The sequence below is a fragment of the Sinocyclocheilus rhinocerous genome, unplaced genomic scaffold, assembly GCF_001515625.1.
Source record: "Sinocyclocheilus rhinocerous isolate Xijiao unplaced genomic scaffold, SAMN03320098_v1.1 scaffold315, whole genome shotgun sequence".
NCBI lineage: Eukaryota > Metazoa > Chordata > Actinopteri > Cypriniformes > Cyprinidae > Sinocyclocheilus > Sinocyclocheilus rhinocerous.
Genome location: NW_015630423.1, coordinates 884,556 through 904,420, shown reverse-complemented (window position 1 = coordinate 904,420; position 19,865 = coordinate 884,556). Strand labels below are relative to the sequence as shown.

The 19,865-nt window shown below is 39.3% G+C and overlaps 2 protein-coding genes across 2 annotated transcripts in view; one reads left to right on the top strand and one right to left on the bottom strand.

Annotated features, from left to right (window-relative positions):
- The window catches only part of LOC107740385 (NACHT, LRR and PYD domains-containing protein 12-like), a 19,439-nt gene extending 12,860 nt beyond the window's left edge, over positions 1–6,579 (bottom strand). Inside the window, exons 1-6 of the mRNA XM_016552812.1 lie at positions 6,522–6,579; positions 6,257–6,352; positions 6,043–6,156; positions 5,833–5,957; positions 4,043–5,347; positions 3,064–3,547 (exon numbers count right to left, since the gene is read on the bottom strand). Coding sequence (XP_016408298.1) covers positions 3,064–3,547; positions 4,043–5,347; positions 5,833–5,957; positions 6,043–6,156; positions 6,257–6,336 — 2,108 coding nt within the window. The 5' untranslated portion in view covers positions 6,337–6,352; positions 6,522–6,579. The remainder of the gene's footprint in view (positions 1–3,063; positions 3,548–4,042; positions 5,348–5,832; positions 5,958–6,042; positions 6,157–6,256; positions 6,353–6,521) is intronic.
- Positions 6,580–9,357: 2,778 nt separating this feature from the next.
- On the top strand, positions 9,358–14,504 carry LOC107740369 (guanylyl cyclase-activating protein 1-like). The gene is made up of 4 exons (XM_016552796.1): positions 9,358–9,730; positions 11,314–11,463; positions 12,019–12,106; positions 13,673–14,504. The coding sequence occupies exons 1-4, from the start codon at positions 9,536–9,538 to the stop codon at positions 13,816–13,818; spliced, it is 579 nt and encodes a 192-aa protein (XP_016408282.1). The 5' UTR covers positions 9,358–9,535; the 3' UTR covers positions 13,819–14,504.
- Positions 14,505–19,865: the final 5,361 nt, after the last annotated feature.

The window sequence follows — 19,865 nt, the reverse complement described above, 5'->3', positions numbered from 1 at the left end:
CTGAACCGAGGTGGCCTGCGTGCGAACTGAAGCAAGCAACCTCGTTGGATTGCGTTTAGAACCCAACTCGACCCATCCGGTATGGCTGCCCAGGCCGATAGCCGGGATGCGAGAGGATCTATTTTGCGAATGAAGGTTCGCCGTGCCTGAATTCGCGAGTGAGAGAGTGTGAAGAGGAAATTTGCTCTTTGGTCTGCTACCGCAGCAGTAAAATATTCAGGTCTGCAGTGCACCAGTAGGGCGTGACCCGCAGAGAACAAAACTCCATCACTCAGAGGTGTTTGGAGGGATGGAGGATGAAAGCGAGCTGTTTTTGAGGGAGTTCCGGCCAAGGGGAGAACTAATCCTCTCCTCTTTCTCTCTGCAAAGTTTGCTTTGCTAGAATGCTCGCAACAGGTGACTCTTGTGCGGGTTGATAACCAACCCGAGGCACTCTAAGTGGCTGAGTAACAGCTCTCTGTGAGCAGCCAACTCACGTTCTGATCTGGCTAGAACAAGCCAATCGTCGAGGTAGTTCAAAACACGGATTCCTATCTGCCTCAGAGGGGAAAGAGCCGCGTCTATGCACTTCATAAAAGTGCGCGGGGACAGAGACAGTCCAATGGAAGGACTGCATATTGATAGGCCACTCCCTCGAACGTGAATCTCAAGAACGGTCTGTGACGGGAGGCTGTGTGGATGTGAAAGTACGTGTCTTTCAGATCCACTGTCAAAAACCAGTCCTCGGGGCAATTGTGTGCGAGAATCTGTTTGATAGTTAACATCTTGAATGGCCGGCGCATAAGCAAGCAGTTCAGATGTCTCAGAACCAAGATGGGTCTGAGCCCACCGTCTCTCTTTGGAACGAGGAAGTAGTGGCTGAAACAGCCTGACTCGCTGTTCGCTGGGGGCACTATTTCCACTGCGCCTTTTGCAAGCAATGTCTGCACTTCTTGTCGGAGAACGAACGCTTTGTTGTCCGAAACAGAAGTTTGCATAACACCTCTGAAACGAGGTGGCCTGCGTGCGAACTGAAGCAAGCAACCTCGTTGGATTGCGTTTAGAACCCAACTCGACCCATCCGGTATGGCTGCCCAGGCCGATAGCCGGGATGCGAGAGGATCTATTTTGCGAATGAAGGTTCGCCGTGCCTGAATTCGCGAGTGAGAGAGTGTGAAGAGGAAATTTGCTCTTTGGTCTGCTACCGCAGCAGTAAAATTGGAGGGGCCGCATGTGAAGCAGGCCCAGAGGAATTACCGAGGCAGCGGCCATCATAAGGCCGAGTAACCTCTGAAAAACCTTCAGGGGATGCCTCGTCCCTGGCTTGAGTGATGCCACTAATCGCTGAATGGTCAGGGATCGCTCCGGCGTAATCCATTTATTCTGCGAATGAAGGCTCGCCGCGCCTGAATTCGCGAGTGAGAGAGTGTGAAGAGGAAATTTGCTCTTTGGTCTGCTACCGCAGCAGTAAAATATTCAGGTCTGCAGTGCACCAGTAGGGCGTGACCCGCAGAGAACAAAACTCCATCACTCAGAGGTGTTTGGAGGGATGGAGGATGAAAGCGAGCTGTTTTTGAGGGAGTTCCGGCCAAGGGGAGAACTAATCCTCTCCTCTTTCTCTCTGCAAAGTTTGCTTTGCTAGAATGCTCTCACAATGAGAGAAACCAGCCCCTGTGAGTGCAGCGTCAGAGTGGGCGTGGCCCAGATGCCTCTAGTCCGAAGCCGTCAATGATAATAATCATTGGTGACAGCATTCTCTATAATCCGCCTAAAAGATCAAACCGCTCATTAGATGAGGGGTGCTGATGATCCTCACATGTAAACACACTGGCAGATCAAAGTGCAGCGTGCATCCGCGCTGTGGGGAGAGTGAAACACGCACTGCTGGTGTGTAATCACTCAAACCCGGTAGCTCAGCCCCGCGACTTCACCGTTTCTTCCTCCGAGGCAACTGGGAGGAGAGAACGTGAGAGCGGTAGGGGCGGTGCCGTCTTCATTGAAGAAGGCAACCGTGAGAGAGCAGAGCGAGACACACACACTCCCATAGTGAGAGTAGACTGTGTCAGTGAGCGCAGCCTCAGCATGGGCGTGTCCCAAGCGATATGAAATCATAGTGACAGCCTTCCACTCCGATCTGCCTAAAAGGATTGAGCCGCTCGATGTAAAGAGGGGCGTTTTTTGATTTTTTTTTACGTGTAAACACGCCGGCGGATCAAATCGTCGGGGGAGAGTGAGTGTGCGAGCTCTTTGCTGCCGAGAGATCACTCAAACCCGGTTGCTCAGCTCCGAGGGGCGTTAATCCTTACGTGTAAACACACCGGCGGATCAAAGTGCTGCAGAGAGAGTGAGCATGCGGGCTCTGAGCCGGCATGGGATCACTCAAACCCGGTTACTAAGACCCGTGATGCCACTGTTTCGTTCTCCGAGCTCACTGAGAGAAGAGAAACGGGAGAGCGGGGCTGCCTTCATTGAAGAAGGCGGTCCGCGAGCGGAGAAGAGTGAGACTCATGCTCTGGGTGAGAGCATGCCGTCTTTGCGTGGGCGCTGCCCAGACAGGCGATGCACTCATTGCCCTTCTGCATCTTGCAGGGTTGTCTGCACAAGCCGCACTCGCGGCGCAACATTTGAAACAACGTCGCTAGGAATTTTGCTCAGAAATTTGCTCTTTTAAGTGCCGGATGGCCACAGGGGAAGGCTTACAGCTTCTTCCGCTGCCGGGGCTTTTCTACGGCGGTGAGCTGCAGGTTGAGCTTCTTCCTTCTTCGGTTACTTGATTGCAGAGTCAGCGAAGAGATGATCCTCGTCGCTGAAGGAGAATGATCTGATGAAATGGCGCTGCGAGCCGACTTATATACACGTCGGCTCCGCCCTTTCTTGGGTGCTAAAGCGCCATTGGTTTGTGTAGCTACACAAACGTGAACAAATCAGGCTTCAGTAAAAACAGGAGTTTTCCCCATACACAACGTGAAGTGAAAGTTCGAAAGGGAACTTCTTTTATGCACAACAGCAAGAAACTCATACTGGTTTGCTTTTTGGGTGGATTATCCTTTTAACAGTGAAGTGATTGTTCTCAGAGATACTTACTGAACTGATCTGGATTCTTTAACCACAGGCAGCAGCTTCTGAAGAACTTTCACATTTTCAGATTTACTTTTTCTTCCAACAAATTTCTTAAGATAAAACTCATCCAACTTTGTCTCTGACGTCAACAACAAAAAAACTACAGCTGACCACTGAGATGAAGAGAATTTGGCGTCACTCAGTGTTCCAGATTTCACATAATCTTGTACTTTCTCCACTAGTGAATGGTCACCCAGCTCATTTAGACAGTGGAAAAGATTGATAGATTTATCTGGAGAGCGACTGGTGCTGATCTTCTTCTTGATGTACTCAGCTGTTTTTTTATTACTGGTAGAGCTGCTTCCTGTCTGTTTCATTAGACTTTGTAGAAGAACATAATTAGATTCCACTGACAGACCCAGAAGAAAACGCAGGAAAAGGTCCAGATGTCCATTTTTACTCTGCAGAGCCTCATCCACAGCTCTCTGATGCAGCTCAGATAAAACATGTTTTGGTGGATTATTCTGAATCAAGTTCAAGACTTTAAACCATGGTCTCAGTTTGGGGACTTCATCAAACACATTTAGGTTGTTGTTTGTGAAAGAGAGGTGCACATATAGAGCTGCTAGATGTTCCTGGATGCTCAGATGAACAAAGCAGTACACCTTCCCCTGGAAGAGCCCAAACTCCTCTTTAAAGATCTGAGTGCACAATCCTGAATACACTGATGCTTCTGTCACATCAATACCACACACTCTCAAATCTTCCTCATAGAATATCAGATTTCCTTTCACAAGCTGCTGAAAAGCTATTTTCCCCAGTTTGAGAATCATGTCTTCATCTTTCACTGTCTTCTCATAGTCCTTCTCATGTTTGATGTTGGTCTGAATGATCAGGAAGTGTGTGTACATTTGAGTGAGAGTCTTGGGAATCTCTCCACTCTCTGCTTCTCTCAACATCTTCTCTAGAACAAGAGCAAATAATGAAAAATGTTCTGATGAACTGAGTTGAAACCAGTCCTTAATTTTAGACCACAAACTCTGTTTGGTGATTGCTTCAAACGCATTTATGTTGTTGTTTATACAGGAGAGGTGCACATATAGAGCCGCTAGATGTTCCTGAATGCTCAGATGAACAAAGCAGTAGTCCTTCCCCTGATACAAGCCCAACTCCTCTCTGAAGATCTGAGTGCACAATCCTGAGTACACTGATGCTTCTGTCACATCAATACCACACACTCTCAAATCTTCCTCATAGAATATCAGATTTCCTTTCACAAGCTGCTGAAAAGCTATTTTCCCCAGTTTGAGAATCATGTCTTCATCTTTCACTGTCTTCTCATAGTCCTTCTCATGTTTGATGTTGGTCTGAATGATCAGGAAGTGTGTGTACATTTGAGTGAGAGTCTTGGGAATCTCTCCTCTCTCTGTTTCTCTCAACATCTTCTCTAGAACAGTGGCTGAGATCCAGCAGAAGACTGGGATGTGGCACATGATGTAGAGGCTTCTTGATGACTTAAGGTGTGAGATGATCCTGTTAGCCAGACTCTGATCACTGATTCTCTTTCTGAAGTATTCCTCCTTCTGTGGGTCACTGAAGCCTCGCACTTCTGTTACTCGATGGACACACTCAGAAGGGATGAGATCAGCTGCTGCTGGTCTAGAGGTGATCCAGATAAAAGCAGAGGGAAGCAGATTTCCCACAATGAGGTTCGTCAGCAGCACGTCCACTGAGGCTGATTCATGTACATCACACAACCTCACATTGCAGTGAAAATTCAGAGGCAAACGACACTCGTCCAGACCATCAAAGAAAAATGCCACTTTATATTCACTGCTGAAAATATCCAGTTCTTTTATTTCTGTGAAAAAACACTGAAGAAGATCTAAAAGCCTACATTTTTGGTCTTTTTTGGTCAAATTGAGCTCTCTGAAAGGAAGTGGAAATATGAGGTGGATGTCCTGATTTTCTTTCCCTTCAGCCCAGTCCAGGATGAACTTCTGCACAGAGACGGTTTTTCCAATACCAGCGACTCCCTTTGTCAGCACAGTTCTGATGGGTTTGTCTTGTTCAGGTAAAGGTCTAAAGATGTCATTGCATTTGATCGGTGTGTCCTCTGTTGCTGCTCTCTTGAATTGTGTCTCAATCTGTCTCATCTCATGTTCATTACTGATCTCTCCATTTTCAGCCTCTGTGATGTAGAGATCTGTGTAGATCTCATTCAGGAGTGTTGGGTTTCCCTGCTTTGATGTTCCCTCATACAGACACTGAAACGTCTTCCTCAGATTTGATTTCAATGCCTTAAGGACTTCAGCAGAATTAGAGTCATAGCTGTATCAGTTAAAATAACAAATTATCCCATTAAACATTTTTGTTTGTTGTCTACATCATAATGAACTATACCCAGATCATCAGTTCCATGACGTTTTAGGTCAGTTATAATGTTTTTGAGTAATGTGTGATGACCCATTATAGCATCTAAAACAAATAAAATTACCATATTATTTTACCTGAAATCAGAATATGTGCTTTGTAGTTGATTCATAAACTCGTCATCCTCATTACAGACAAGTTCTGTTAGGTCTGATCTGGGTGGATGGATTGACCTTAACATCATCAAGAGAATCAAGAATCAGAAACTGATATTTGTAGTTTTTTCTCATTACCTTACTAATTCCATCAATAGTTTTTACACTGTTGTGAATGCAGGCTACTTCTTAACAAAGTGTTATATAATAAAACAAATTTGCCCACCATAAATAAAAAATGTCATTCTATAATCATATTTTATACAGTGTTCATACATGAGATCAGGTTGTGTGTCTCCATTCTTAATATTTACTGGCTGTTCAATAGACTGGACACTCATAGACACACAGCTGAAATCTGGTGAATCTGATCTCTCCCGCTGGACTGAACTGGAATAAAGAACAGATCTAAAATTTACCCACCATAAATCAAAAATGTCATTCTATAATCATATGTTTTATACAATGTTCATACATGAGATCAGGTTGTGTGTCTCCACTCTTAATATTTACTGGCTGTTCAATAGACCAGACACTCATAGATACACAGCTGAAATCTGGTGAATCTGATCTCTCCTGCTGGATTGAACTGGAATATAAAACAAATCTTAATATATAAAATCACATTGAAATGGGCTAATGCCAACCTTTTTATAAGATAAATGTATTAGTGTGTCCATTCAAAGTACCTGCATCTTGGATACAAATCTTCATCTCTGGGTGATTTTGTTTCATCCATGGAGTCTCCACCCTGATTTTGGATGGACATCGCAGATTTAATTCAGCTGAAGATTCAGAAAACACAGAAGACACATTCATTATCAAGCACATATAAGAATGAATACGTTCTTCAGAATATTCACGCGGAAGTCATCTGTAAAGCGTCTCGAGACCTGAACAGTCACCTTAATCAAAAGTTGGATACATAAAACCAGGTAAATAAAAAACATCCACCTTTTTCATCACGTTAATGTCGCTTAATGATCGCTTATTGCAAAGAATCCGTTCTGTCTGTTTAAAATGGCGAAACTCCGAGCATGTACTTTGACTTTTCATTTATGACTAGAACGATGATCGCATATCACGTCACATTCAAGCCGAGTAGCTACAACACAAATCACTTATCGCATTCTTTGTAATTGTTTATATTAAATGTGTTAAATTGACACTCATGGTAATGAATTAGCCACCAGCTATCAGTATTGTTGTCAAGAAATCAAATATTCGTATATTATTATTATCAGATTTTGTTTCAGTACATTCCAAGTGTTCATTCTGCACGAGTTAGTTTCTTGTGTCCTGTAGGGGGCGGTACTGCTCTTTTTCAGCCTTAAATTTTGTGTTTAGTGACTGGTGGTGCCAGCGGTTACTCAACCCAATCTCTGCTACATCTACGTAACTACATCACTTTAATTCGCTGTTTTCCAGATTCACTTTTGTGCCGTTGAAAAGCCTTTTTAGTATAGGGAAAAGTTAACGCTGTCACTAATAGTATAATCTCAGATAACACCGCTAAAGCTTCTTTATGACAACACAGGCAAAATTAATTTCAGCATGCCAACCAAGCAATGATCTGTTACTAAACAATTTTAATCCTAATGATTGAGTGTGTATGTTGAACATTATGTAAAGTAAAAGTCTTAATTAAATTGAGATAATGATAATTAAAACAGGAGATTTAATTCAGTAATCAGCATAGTAGGCTACTGCTTAAATCAGATTGGCAAGAGTGGCATGATTTGGCCATGCCATCTGTCCGATTAATCAACTTTACCACTTATTTACTCCGGTTTTTATTAATAGAACATGCTGAGCAGATGACTTGCATTTTTATTAGAGAAGTGTTTTCAACACAAAGTAATAACTTTTATTAACGTTTCCAATCAGTCACAATTTTTAATCCTAAAAGCTACTAATTATTTTTCAATTTTACACATCACGTTAAAACTGTTTGCCTTATAGTCTAAACTAAGATTGTACAAAAATAATAAATTTTTATATTAAAATATCAAATGAGACACATTTGACTTAAACCAATAAATACTTATAATTAAATAGAAATATTGCAAAATTAGAAATATTACAGAATTTTCTGTATTTAGCATCAATTTCTATCATTTCATGTGGTTGTATGTTGCAGGGGATGTTATTTAAGAAGTCCCAAGAATCTCAAAAGAATTAATGTAATCTGTTTTGGAAATTGTTAATCGTCTGAAGCCAGATTTACTATAACGGGACACTGATCTTTGATAGTCTGATTGATTTATCCTCTGCATTTAATCTCAGTGAGGTTGCACTTTGTGTTCCTGAATGGATCATGCACATGTCAGTGAAAGCTCATGCAGATCAGAGATCAGGGTCACACATGAGTGTGTGTTGGATAAACATGTCACTTGGGGTTGAGTTTAGAAGTGAGTCTTGCTTTGGCTAAAAAGGGTTAAATGCCAATGAAATATCCATTTAAAAAAATTAACTAGTTTTAATTACAACTACTGACATGCAGTATTAAATAATAATATTTATTGTCTGTAAAAGGTCATTCTTTCAAAAAAAAAACTTGACAGTAGTGATACAATATTTTATCGTTTCATTTCCAATTAAGCTGTAATTTTGTCAAGTTTAGCAAAACGTTTATTTTTCTTGTGTGTACTTTATAAAATGCTAACATAAAATATATAAAATAACTTTAGAATTAGCCATAGCAAGACAAACAAGTTAATTTGATAAGTTCTATTATTTAAATAAGATATTTTATTCCAAACATATTCAAAATGTAGTTTCACCTACAGAATATTATTATTATAATACATCTTTTCAGACATGGTGGAAATGTTCTTGACTATTATATATATATATATATATATAATATAACAAATTATGGTGTAAACTATAGCTAGTTCATATTTCATACAAACTAGATTTGTAAATTTTCTGAAGAAAAAGTTTGCTCATGATAAGCTTGCTGCCTTGAGTGTCTTGGTTGGTTGTCAGGGTGTTCATATGCGGTTGCTTAGGTGTATTATTTTTAGCATGTTGCTATGCGGTTACTACAATGTTACTAAAACATTACTTAATGTTTTCTAAGGAGTTTCTAGACGATTGTTCTGGGTGGTTGTTAGGTTGTTGCACAGTACAGAACAATGTCTGATCATTTAGAGAATTAATTGCACACCTCTTCTCAACAAAGTATAATTTAGGTCTGAAGCACAAATGGGGCAGGATGAGTTCACAGAAATGTCAAACTCTAAATGCAAACAATAATAATAGTCACACTTGCCTTAATTACTTCTTAAACATCGACTTAGTGACTTTCAATGCAAAATTGTAGTACTTAAGTGTTTTAAATTTAGCAGAGCCCAGCTATATTTGGCCCCTTGATACAGATTGTATCTCTTGATACAGTTTGAATCATTTCTTAAAATATCCTCTGCCCTAGTTACGTTCCACACTGAACTTTGGTGGACTCAAATATAGCCTTCTCTAGACAAGAACTCAGCATCCTAAGAAATCCCACAAAAAAGTCACCCTGGGCGGGGTTTTCTCAGAGAGGCCAGGAACATTTAAGCTTATTGGCCAGATCTTGACCTCTCCATGGAAAGTGATTGATCATTCTTCACTAAGCCCTTGCAGACAAGGTCAGGAAGTTCAGGATCACTGCAAAACATGACCTATCCCCCAAAGGGGGAGGGGTAAGTCCATCTGGAGACTTTCCGATTTCTCTCTTTGATGGCCATAGATGTCCTTTAGTTCTTGGAAGATTTCAACAGTTATCCAATTAAAGGGTTATCTCTCCTTTTAGTTGCCTAGTCTATAGGGCTTTAGACTCTGTGCCGTCATCAACAGTAAATCCTGGATTGGAGCAGCAAACTGTTCACAGCTCATACTCAATAAACTGCAGCTACTGTTGGACTTCTGGATTTGACAAACCAATTCTACATTTCATTTAGAAAGAGGCTCTCTGAGGAGGTATGGGTGCCCACGGATCCAGCCTGGATGAAGTCTTGGCTGAGGACATGCACCACTGGTACAACAAGTTCATGAGGGAATCGCCATCAGGTCTCATCACGCTCTTTGAACTCAAGACCATGCTACAGATGCAGGGGATGACTGAGGAAGCCAACGGCTATGTGGATCAAGTCTTTTTCACCTTTGACATGGATGGGGTGAGAGAAATGTGTGAATGGAAAATGTATGGATATTATGCAGATTGGCCATTTAGTTGATCTTAAAGGACACCAAAATCTCTTCATGTTTGTGCATGAAAGAATAAATTTTTAATTTATTATATTGTTAACCAATTGTTTTTTTCAAATGGTTTATTATTCACATATCAATATTCCAAACTTACGATAAAAGTCATTATTGTGGCAAACAAATAAACCGTTAAATCATCAAACGGCATTTATATATCACTGAACATAAGCCTATTACTGTCCTACAGTCCACAGGAATCCATTTTACAATCCTGTTAAGCTGTCTGAGTTTTAGGCGTCCACCTTAATCCAAAATGTATATTCTTCTTTCTGTTTTGGCGATCCGGCCACACTTAGACAGCATTTCTGTCGAGTGAAAACTTTTTGAAGATGATCTCCCAAGTAGTACAGTTTTGAAAACAGCATTTTCAAGTGTTGTATTGCAGACGATGAAAATTGAAGTGTTCGGAAACTGACGCATGTTTAGTCATTCGACACATATTGTACCCTTATATCAACAGAATATATCTAGTTGTGCTTGCTATTCTCATTCATAGTGTTGTTAAAGATAAATGTTACATATATTCCTGACCAAAAATTTACAGTTGCTGTCCTGTGGAAAAACATGATAGTTGCGTATTAGACCATAGTCATTTTATGGCCTGGACACACAGTGAGTGGTGGAATATTTTGCTAATAAAATGATTGTGCCAGAAAAAATGGTGTGAGCACTTTATTTTATCTGGTCTGTCAGTATCCTCGCAGTTATCTTTTATCACGTTTTATGCTTACGCAGTAAGGTGCTTAAGGCATTTTCAGACATGTGGATATGTTCGGGCAAGCATCTATTGAAAAACTCTTAAAAACTCTTAAGGCCATACTTCGTTTTTTATGCATATTTGGTTATGTGTACAGTGTGCATGACGCAAATGTCATCATTAGCAATGAAGGTGTGGAGTCAACATCTTTTGTTGGTCCTGGATCAACATTATTGTCCAAAAACCTAGCCCTAAACTGACCCATAAATTATCCCTAAAATCAGTGTGAAATGATAGCTTAATAACAAGGGTGTAGAAGCACCTAAGTGTGGTTGTATAGCTAAAACTGACATTTCTTGTAAACTTATCCCTCAATTCTGATTGGTTAATTGGAATGTTGTTCCAGGATCAACAAGGATGTACATGCTGTACTCTGTGAAATTACGTTCACTGTAGGGGCTTAGTCAGATTTTTCTAACCATGTGCACAATGTATTCTCAGCTCGCATATGCGCCACTTTTTGGTAAGAAAAATTGTTAATAGAAGTTTGATTCAAGTTCAAAAGACATTTTTATGTAACAAAATCACACTGCATACGGATGGTGTGCACGGACATTGACTATGCTGGTGACGATCATTTTTAAACTGAAGATCCCTGCATTCTGTTCTGTTAAGTTGTGCTCTAATTGTTCGATGTAAGAATGCATCCTGTTTGAAAGGCCCTTTTAAAATTAATGTTATAATTTGTATATATTATATATTCATATATTTTCTTACTTTTTTTTTCTTCCACAGGATGGCTATATAGATTTTGTAGAATACATTGCAGCTGTAAGTCTTCTACTGAAAGGAGAGATAAACCAGAAGCTGAAGTGGTACTTTAAACTCTTTGATCAGGATGGAAACGGCAAGATAGACAGAGATGAAATGGAGACCATATTCAAAGTAAAGTATCCATTTTTTTCTTTATTCAGTGTTTCCTCTGGTGTACGACCACTGGTCCAGAATGCAGTTCAGTTTTAAAGGTGCACTCAGTCATATAATCTCATAAAAGCTATGGTTTTCAGTTACCCATGCCATAGTAGAAATGCACATTCACATATATCACATTTATTCTTCAAGCAAAAGTTTCCAGTATTATGGAGATAAACCAAGTAGTATTTGACTGATCTTGTGGTCTCAACATGGAAGCCTCTATGAGGCAATTAGAATAAAACATTTGTTATCAAACTTCTGATATGACTCTTCTCATGAGGGCCTACATCATTTCAAAAATATTTTTCACACATACTATTATTTCTTCTTGTGCAAAACTGATGAAATGACTGTGTATCTTTAAATAGAATACTATAGTAGCAACTTTAGGGAAAGTAATTTGTATTCAATCCTAACCTATATATATATATATATTCCAAGACAGTGATTTTTTTAATTATACTGTGTCAATAAGGCAGTGATGTTAGTAAAGGAATAAATATTAATATTTTCATCTTTGCGCAGGCCATCCAGGACATTACCCGGAGTTATGACATCCCTCCAGATGATATTGTGTCTCTGATCTATGAGAGGATTGATGTCAATAATGAAGGTGAGAGCTTCTAGATCATATTAACCTACAACATAATATTTCAACTGGAATATTTTATTTGGAAAAATTTACATAACACTAATTCCTCCTGTTGTCCACTGTATTGTTTAATGTGCTTTAGGTCACAACTGTGTTGCACTCTACAAGTCTTTTCTGTTCAGGATTGAACCTGCAACCTTTGTATAGTATAATCAGCCCCAATCTAAAACTATTAGGCTAACACCACTACTGCAATTAACAAGGGTCATAGTTTAGATTTCTTTATAGAACTAGGATAAGAACAAGGTTATGGACTAAAATGAATATTCATTACAGCATCTATACACAGAGAACAAATTCTAGTGGTAAAATGTTAGGTCAGTCTAGGTCAATATAACAGCTAAATAAACAATAATATAACCAATATAACCAGTTAAAGTTTGGATCATATTGTCTATGTCTAGGTCATTCAGTTATTTTTCTTTTCTTTTCTTTTCTTCTGTTTTTGTAAAACATTATAACATTTAAAACAATATTTTTAAATTAAAATCATATTATATTAATCTGTAAAATATTATGTTTGCATTTTTATTTAGTATATTTTATAACTAGGGATGCACGATATTGGATTTTTGCAGATATCCGATATGCCGATATTTTTCAACTCATACCGATACCGATATATTTCCTTTTGTTTGGAAACAACACCAAGTCTCCCCTAATGAAGTTTTTTTGACAGTACATTGAAGCTTTGAAAATAACTATAAATAATAGATCAATCGCTGCATTTTTTCCCCAGAAAGATGCAGTGTTAAACCTAACATTTTATTTTAAGATTTAACATTTGTAGATGATCTAAAGCAAAAGAGTTGTAAAAATTCTGAAAATCTTTTAGAGCTTATGATTTGTTTAAAAAATAAAACATATTACACATTAATGAATAAATTTACAAGTGTCATTTTTTTCATGTAAGCTATAGCTTCTGACCTTTAAACCAAAACATACTCATTTTTTATGACATCAATTACTGTTTTATTTAATCAGAAAGACAGTCTAAATGTTATTTGTGTATGCTATTTTACTTTTAATTTAATTAGAAGTAGGCCAACAGCGCCCCCTACAGATTAAAACTCCTTACCAAACGGGCATTAAGACCTGGGGAGGCTGCCGCTGCTGCCGCTGCACGTGCTATTACTGTTTACTCTTTCATACACCAAACTCGTCATTCTGTATGTGCTTTCTCAGTTTAAATGCAGCGATCCAAAAGAGTGAATCTAATCATCATTCAGACAAAACTTTGCTTCAAGAATGAGCCACACTGCTGACGTGATCTAATCACTAGCACACCCTGAGCACATGTGAGTTAAAGTATTCCTCTTATGGGCAAGACATATCGGCATCATTTTTCATAACGGGCGATGCCGATATTTACATTTAAAGCCATTATCGGACGATTCCGATATCAGTCCGATAATATCGTGCATCCCTATTTATAACTATATATTTTTTTTTCTTCTTTTAATTTTGTGTTCAAATCTGACCTTGAAAAGGATTCACTCTTATAATCTAATGCCCATACTTTTGCAGGTGAGTTGACGTTGGAGGAGTTCATTACAGGAGCTAAAGAACATCCTGATATCATGGAGATGCTCACCAAGATGATGGACCTCACCCATGTCCTGGAGATCATAGTCAATGGGCAGAAAAAAAAAGGAGTGACTGCCAATGTTTGATGCTTTGCACAATAAATGGATCCCATCCTGATTAAAGATGATCAGCACTGTGGCTTAAAAGCATACAGCAGACCTAATAGAGGGTGAAGCCTGCTAGCAGCATCTCAGAGGTGGACACGAGTGATCATCATTTGTGATTGTCTTTCATACACTTTCTCTCTGTCTCTGTGCCTCCAGATATCCAGTTAGCAGAGCTCTCACTTACCCTTCTTCTTTTAACTGAATCACTTCTACAAGTCTGAAAATGTCATTCTTGCAGGCAGAAATGACACAAGAGGAGATGAATCCATGGTGTAATGGATCGTTTGTCCTATTTGCTGGCGTGTGAAGCATGTTCTTAGCAATGGATGTGCTCTATGATCTGCTGCATGTACAGTGACCCTAAAATGTATGTGGACATTTAAGCCTCAGTTAATATGTATCAATGTCTAACAAATTATCAACAGGACATTAATATGACAGGCGTTTTAAATGTGACTTACTTTAAGTGTCCAAATACAGTTTAGGGGACAGTGTGTAGGGAGGGGCCAGTGTTATACATAATTGTACAGTTTTTCTATTGATGTATGTAATCTTCATTCTGACTTTTGACATTTTGTGCTAAATTATTTAGATAATTCTACAGTTCTACCGTTCTAACTTGTAACCATTGCCTTACATAAATAAATGCAGTATGCTGCACATTTGGACTGTCTTTCCTGTCTGACTGTTACCATTACTTTTACTTAGAGAAAAGGTAAAAAAATTTTTTTTTTAAGTTTTACAAGTTTAAAAGCTTTACCTAAATAAATAAATAATACTTACAAAAATATGGTTTCAAATCATGAATTATCTGTTTGCACTACCTTATGAATAAATTACGTTATTTTAAAGTGAATAAAAGCCAAAAAGCTGAATCTATTCCCATATTGTCTGGTCCTGGTCCTGGCATGAAAATGAGAAAGGTAAAAAAAAAAAATCAGTATGTAGCCTACAGTTGCAATCAAAATTATTCATCCCCCAGAGACTAATAATGTTTTTTTGAAGATTTTAGAATAATTTTATAAACATTGCATCTATAACAGTTTACTGGAAATGTGAATGTATAAGGTGATATTTTTTACCTATAGGATTTTTTAAGTCTGCATGAAATCAAAATGTACAATATTTATTTTGTTAACGCACATTATCTTCAATTTTAAGAATTTAGCTTAAATTTTCATTTTTCGTTCATGGGTGGAAAAATGAATTCACTTGGATTTTTTTCCCCATCGAGGGGAAATAACTTAATACTCTGTCATTTATAGTCGTATGGTAAAATGTATATTTTTAATTGTGTAACGTTACGTTCAAAATAACTACAAAATGTCATGCCTTTGAAAAATAAGGAGAACAGCAGAATGCGCCGCTTTAGCACGTCTCGGTCTCCTTAAACACACATTTTTCTACTTTCAATATGAAATCAAAAAACGAATGATCGAATGATACACGGATTTTTTGCATCCATTCGTTTTTCGTTTTTTAACCCGATGTAGCCTATGAAATACTCATTATATATTTCTTTGCAAATAGATCCTGGGCAAGGTCTACGGGAGTGCTAGAGGGAACAAAACTCTGATTGGATTTGTCTGAAAGAAATCATACAACTAGGATGGCTTGAGGGTGAGTAAATCATGGGCTAATTTTAATTTTTGGGTGAACTAACTCTTTAAGTCATCATTTACTAACCCATGTGTTGTTCTAATGCTGCATGCCCTTCTTTCTTTTTCGGACCTGGTTGTCCTTATAATGTCAGTATATGCCAATCAATATCAAGCTTTTAAAAAAGATGCAAAAGTATCAGAGTGGTCCCATGCATTTCTTCTGTATATTTTTCAAAATATAACTTTTTGTGTTCCTCAGAAGACAGAAGGTCATACAGGTTTGGAACCACATGAGGATAAATAAATGACAGAATTTTCAGTTTTGGGTGAACTATTCTTGTATTGCAATTCATACTTGTCTCTGACATTTCACCTGATAATAGTTTTGATAAATGGATGTGAAATGATCCTGTTTTGTTTTTGTATTTGTATTCTTCAATTTTACAGGGGCAGTTTTGTGATGCTGCAAATAGGAGTGGATATCATGCTTGGCTAAAAACTGCAGAGAAACGCATCTCGTCGTGCTGAAAAAAAAGAATGAGACTATACTCTCCAAGGAGGTCCAAACACCAGCACAGACATTGATTTACTTCAGGGATCTTATCTATGCACAATCAGCTTGTAACACTCCAAAGAGAAAGGAAAACTTGAAATTGCATCATATGACCCCTTTAATACATCTGAAAGTAAAATAAGAGACAGCAGGGACTAACCGATGTGCCTGTGCTCCATGGTTATGGCCTCTTGCGAGTGAACTGTGCATTTGGAGAGGCTCTGAGCTCCACACATCGTTTTTTTAGTGGAGGTGGCTGAAACACACCTTCATTGTCCTGTTGAAGAAACAGACATAATCATGTAATGCTAGGCAGGTTTAATGAGTAATTTACAGACTAAATCTAAATACAATGCTTGTACCATTTTGATCCATAATACTAAGGATTTTAAATAGAAAGTTGCACATCTTCTGAATAAATCTGAAAATATATGAAAATTGTTGATAGGATGGACTAACCAAATCTTCTGTGCTCCATGGGCACGGCCTCTTTCGACTGCACTGAGAACTTTGTTGCTGTGTGAAAGAGGCAGACGTGGGTTCTCTCTGGAGGAAAGAGCTGGGTAAGGTTGCTGTCTGTGGGAAAGAGGTATAGGCATAGCTGCTCCTTGTGGGAACATGGCAGGCTCGGGCGCTACCTCTGGGGACATGGCAGCATGGGGTGCTCCATGCTGGAAAAAGGTGTGCTTGGGTGCTCCTTCTGGAGATCTGGCAGGCATGGGTGCTTCCTCTTGGACAAGGCATTTCATAGAGGGAATATAAATACATATTGCATTTACCGTTTCAAGATGAATGGTCTATGAATTTAAAAGTGGATATTGAAATATAACAGGATTTCACAAAGAGGATTCAGAAAATATAGTAGCTTAGTTAAAGGCAGTGTTTCATCTTTTGAATGAATCTAAGAGTTAAAATGAGAGACAAGATGGACTAACCGATGCTCCTGTTGAGGCTGTTCCACACGCCGTTTTTTTAGTGGAGGTGGCCAAAACAGACCTTCATTGTCCTGTTGAAGGAACAGACATTATCATCTAACACTGGACAGGTTTAATAAGTACTTCTTGGACAAAACTGAAAGACATGACATCTACCATTTTAAAAATAAATCTGAAATAAATGAAAATAAGAGTTAGTTGGGACTAACTGAATCGTCTGTGCTCCATGGGCATGGCCTCTTATTCCTACTGGATTGGGAACTTTGTTCTTCTTGCAAAGAGGCATGCATGGGCGCTACTTGAGGGGAGAAGATGGGTTTGGGTGCTCCATGTAGGAAAGAGGTCTGCACAAGTGGTCTCTTCGGTAGACAGACATTCACAAGTGCTCCTTGTGGGGAACTGATGAGCATGGGTGCTCTCTGATGGGTCATAGAGGGCATCGGTGCTCCCTCTGAGGAACACAAGGGCACAAGTGTTCCCTGTGGGGACCCGATGGCCACAGGTTCTCTCTGAGGGGTCCCAAAGAGCATGGGTGCTTCCAGTGGGAAACCTCTCTGTACAGGAGCCAAGACGGCATGCTTCCTCCACAGATTGGGTGCTTCGTGTGCAGAAGATGTTTGAGGCTTCTGCTGCTTCCACTTTCTTTTCTGTTGGGAACCAGCAGGCATGAATGTTCCTTTTGGGAACCTGGCTCCCAGTGGAAAAGAAGTTTGAGGCTTCTGCATCCACTTTCTTTTCTGTTGAAAACCAGCAGGGATGGGTGCTCCTTGTGGGAACCTGGTTCCCTGGTAAGAGGCTTGAGACTTCAACTGCCTCCACTTTGCTTTTTGTGGGGGCCTGGTGGGTACAGGTACTCCCTGTAGGACAGAAGCCCGAGGCTTCTGCTGCCTCCACTTTCCTCCCTGTCGGGAACCAGGAGGCATGGGTGCTCCATGTGGGAACTGAGCTCCCTCTGCAAAAGAAGTCTTAGGGTTTTGCTGTTTCCACTTTCTTCTTTTCAGGTACCCAACAGACACAGGTGCTCCATGTGGGCTCCTGGCGCACATGGGAGCTCCCTGCACGGCCCTTCCGTGCACCAGTGCTCCTTGTGGAGACCTGGCAGACCTGGGTGCTCCGTGTAGGTACCTGGCCCCCTGGGGCAAAAAGGTTTGTTGAGGCTTTTGCTGCCTCCACTTTCCTCAGTCGCCGTGATTTTGCCAAGTAAGACATGTTCCTGGATCAACATCTTTTGTTGATCCTGGATCAACATAACTGTCCAAAAATATAGACTTAACCCAATCCCTACCCCTAAACCTAACCCTACCCATAATTTATTCCTAAAAACAGTGTGAAATGATAGCTGATTAACAAGGGTGTAGAAGCACCTAACCCTGATTGTAAGCCTAAAACAGATATTTCCTGCAAAGTTATCTCTTAATTCTGATTGGTTGATAGGAATGTTGTTCCAGGATCAACAAGGATGTTGATCCAGGAACATGTTGTACTTGGTGAAATCACACTCACCACTTTCCTCTCTTTGGGATCCTGTTAGGTACAGGTGCTCCATGAATGAAAGAGTCGTGAGGTTTCTCCTGCCTCATTGTCATGATGGATAGGGCTCTTAGATGGTTGTAAGACAGATGATCCACAAAATAAATGATACCTAGGTTGTGCAAAATTGCTTGTGTGTGCAACAAACACTATCTGTATCTGTGATACCTATAGTGAGAGATAAAGAGAGGGAAGAGATGAGTTGAGTAAACACAACAGAACTTGGAAGTTGGTTGACCGTTTTTTTTTTTTTTAGCTATATGGGAAACAACACTTTTGTGTGACTGTATGCACATCAGCTATTCAAAAACCTGCCATGCCACAAGGCACCACTCAAATATTGTTTCAATAAATTGAACCATATTTATCACAAATACATGTTTATGTACCTAACGAGTTGACCCTAAATTAGAATATTGCATACTGTGCATTTTCAGGGATACGTTTTGGTGATAGAATAAAAAATGTTTGTTTCATACGGAGCGATTACACATTATTATTATTATTATTTTTCAAACACCAAACTTCAAACTCATCAAAGCCACTTTGTTAATTTTTGAAGCTAACTTATGTTTGTATGGTGAGTAGATTCACTGTTTTGGACTGCAGTCTTGAACTTAAAAACAGGTGTGCATGGTACAATCTGTCATCGTGTTATCGAATAGTATTAAAAAAATCGTACAGTGCAGTGGGCTTTAGTCTAAATACATAAACTGAGGCACACATTCCCCTGCTTAAACAGAGCCTTCTCGGAGTCATGAAAAGATTGATGAAAGGATCCCCAAACACTGCTGATGAGCAGGGCAGGACTTAGGGGGGCGGGGGCCCCTGGGCTTGAGGTTATGTTTGGGCCCTATTCCTACGCTACAAAAGCCCTCAAATAGAATATCATTATGGAGTAACACAAAACACACAAACATGTGCTTTGAGGTTCATAAATAGTACAATTAATATGCAACATGTCTAGGCTATAGTCAAAGTTTAAATGTAATATTAAATATTCATTATAATATAATAAACAGGATGTGTTCTCATATTCAAATAAATATAATAAACAGGATGTGTTCTCTCAGTTGAGAGATCAAAACCCTGAAATAACTGAAAAAAAGCCAGAGATGTTGGCTTATTAGTATTTTAAAAGTTATTGTCATATGTGCCCTCCTATGTGTCAGGTTCTTATTTAATCAATACATTCAATCGAATAAAAAGACATGCTGGCTATTAACAATGAAATGAATTCCCTATCAACAAAATCCATTGATGGATTGTGCAGAAATGTTAAGTTTAAATATAACATTTTAATGTAGAAATATTAAATGATTGCAAAAATGAAATAAGCTACTTTTTAAAATATGAAACTACAACCGCCAGTAGGTGGCAGCAAGTGACTGTCTTAATGAGTGAGTT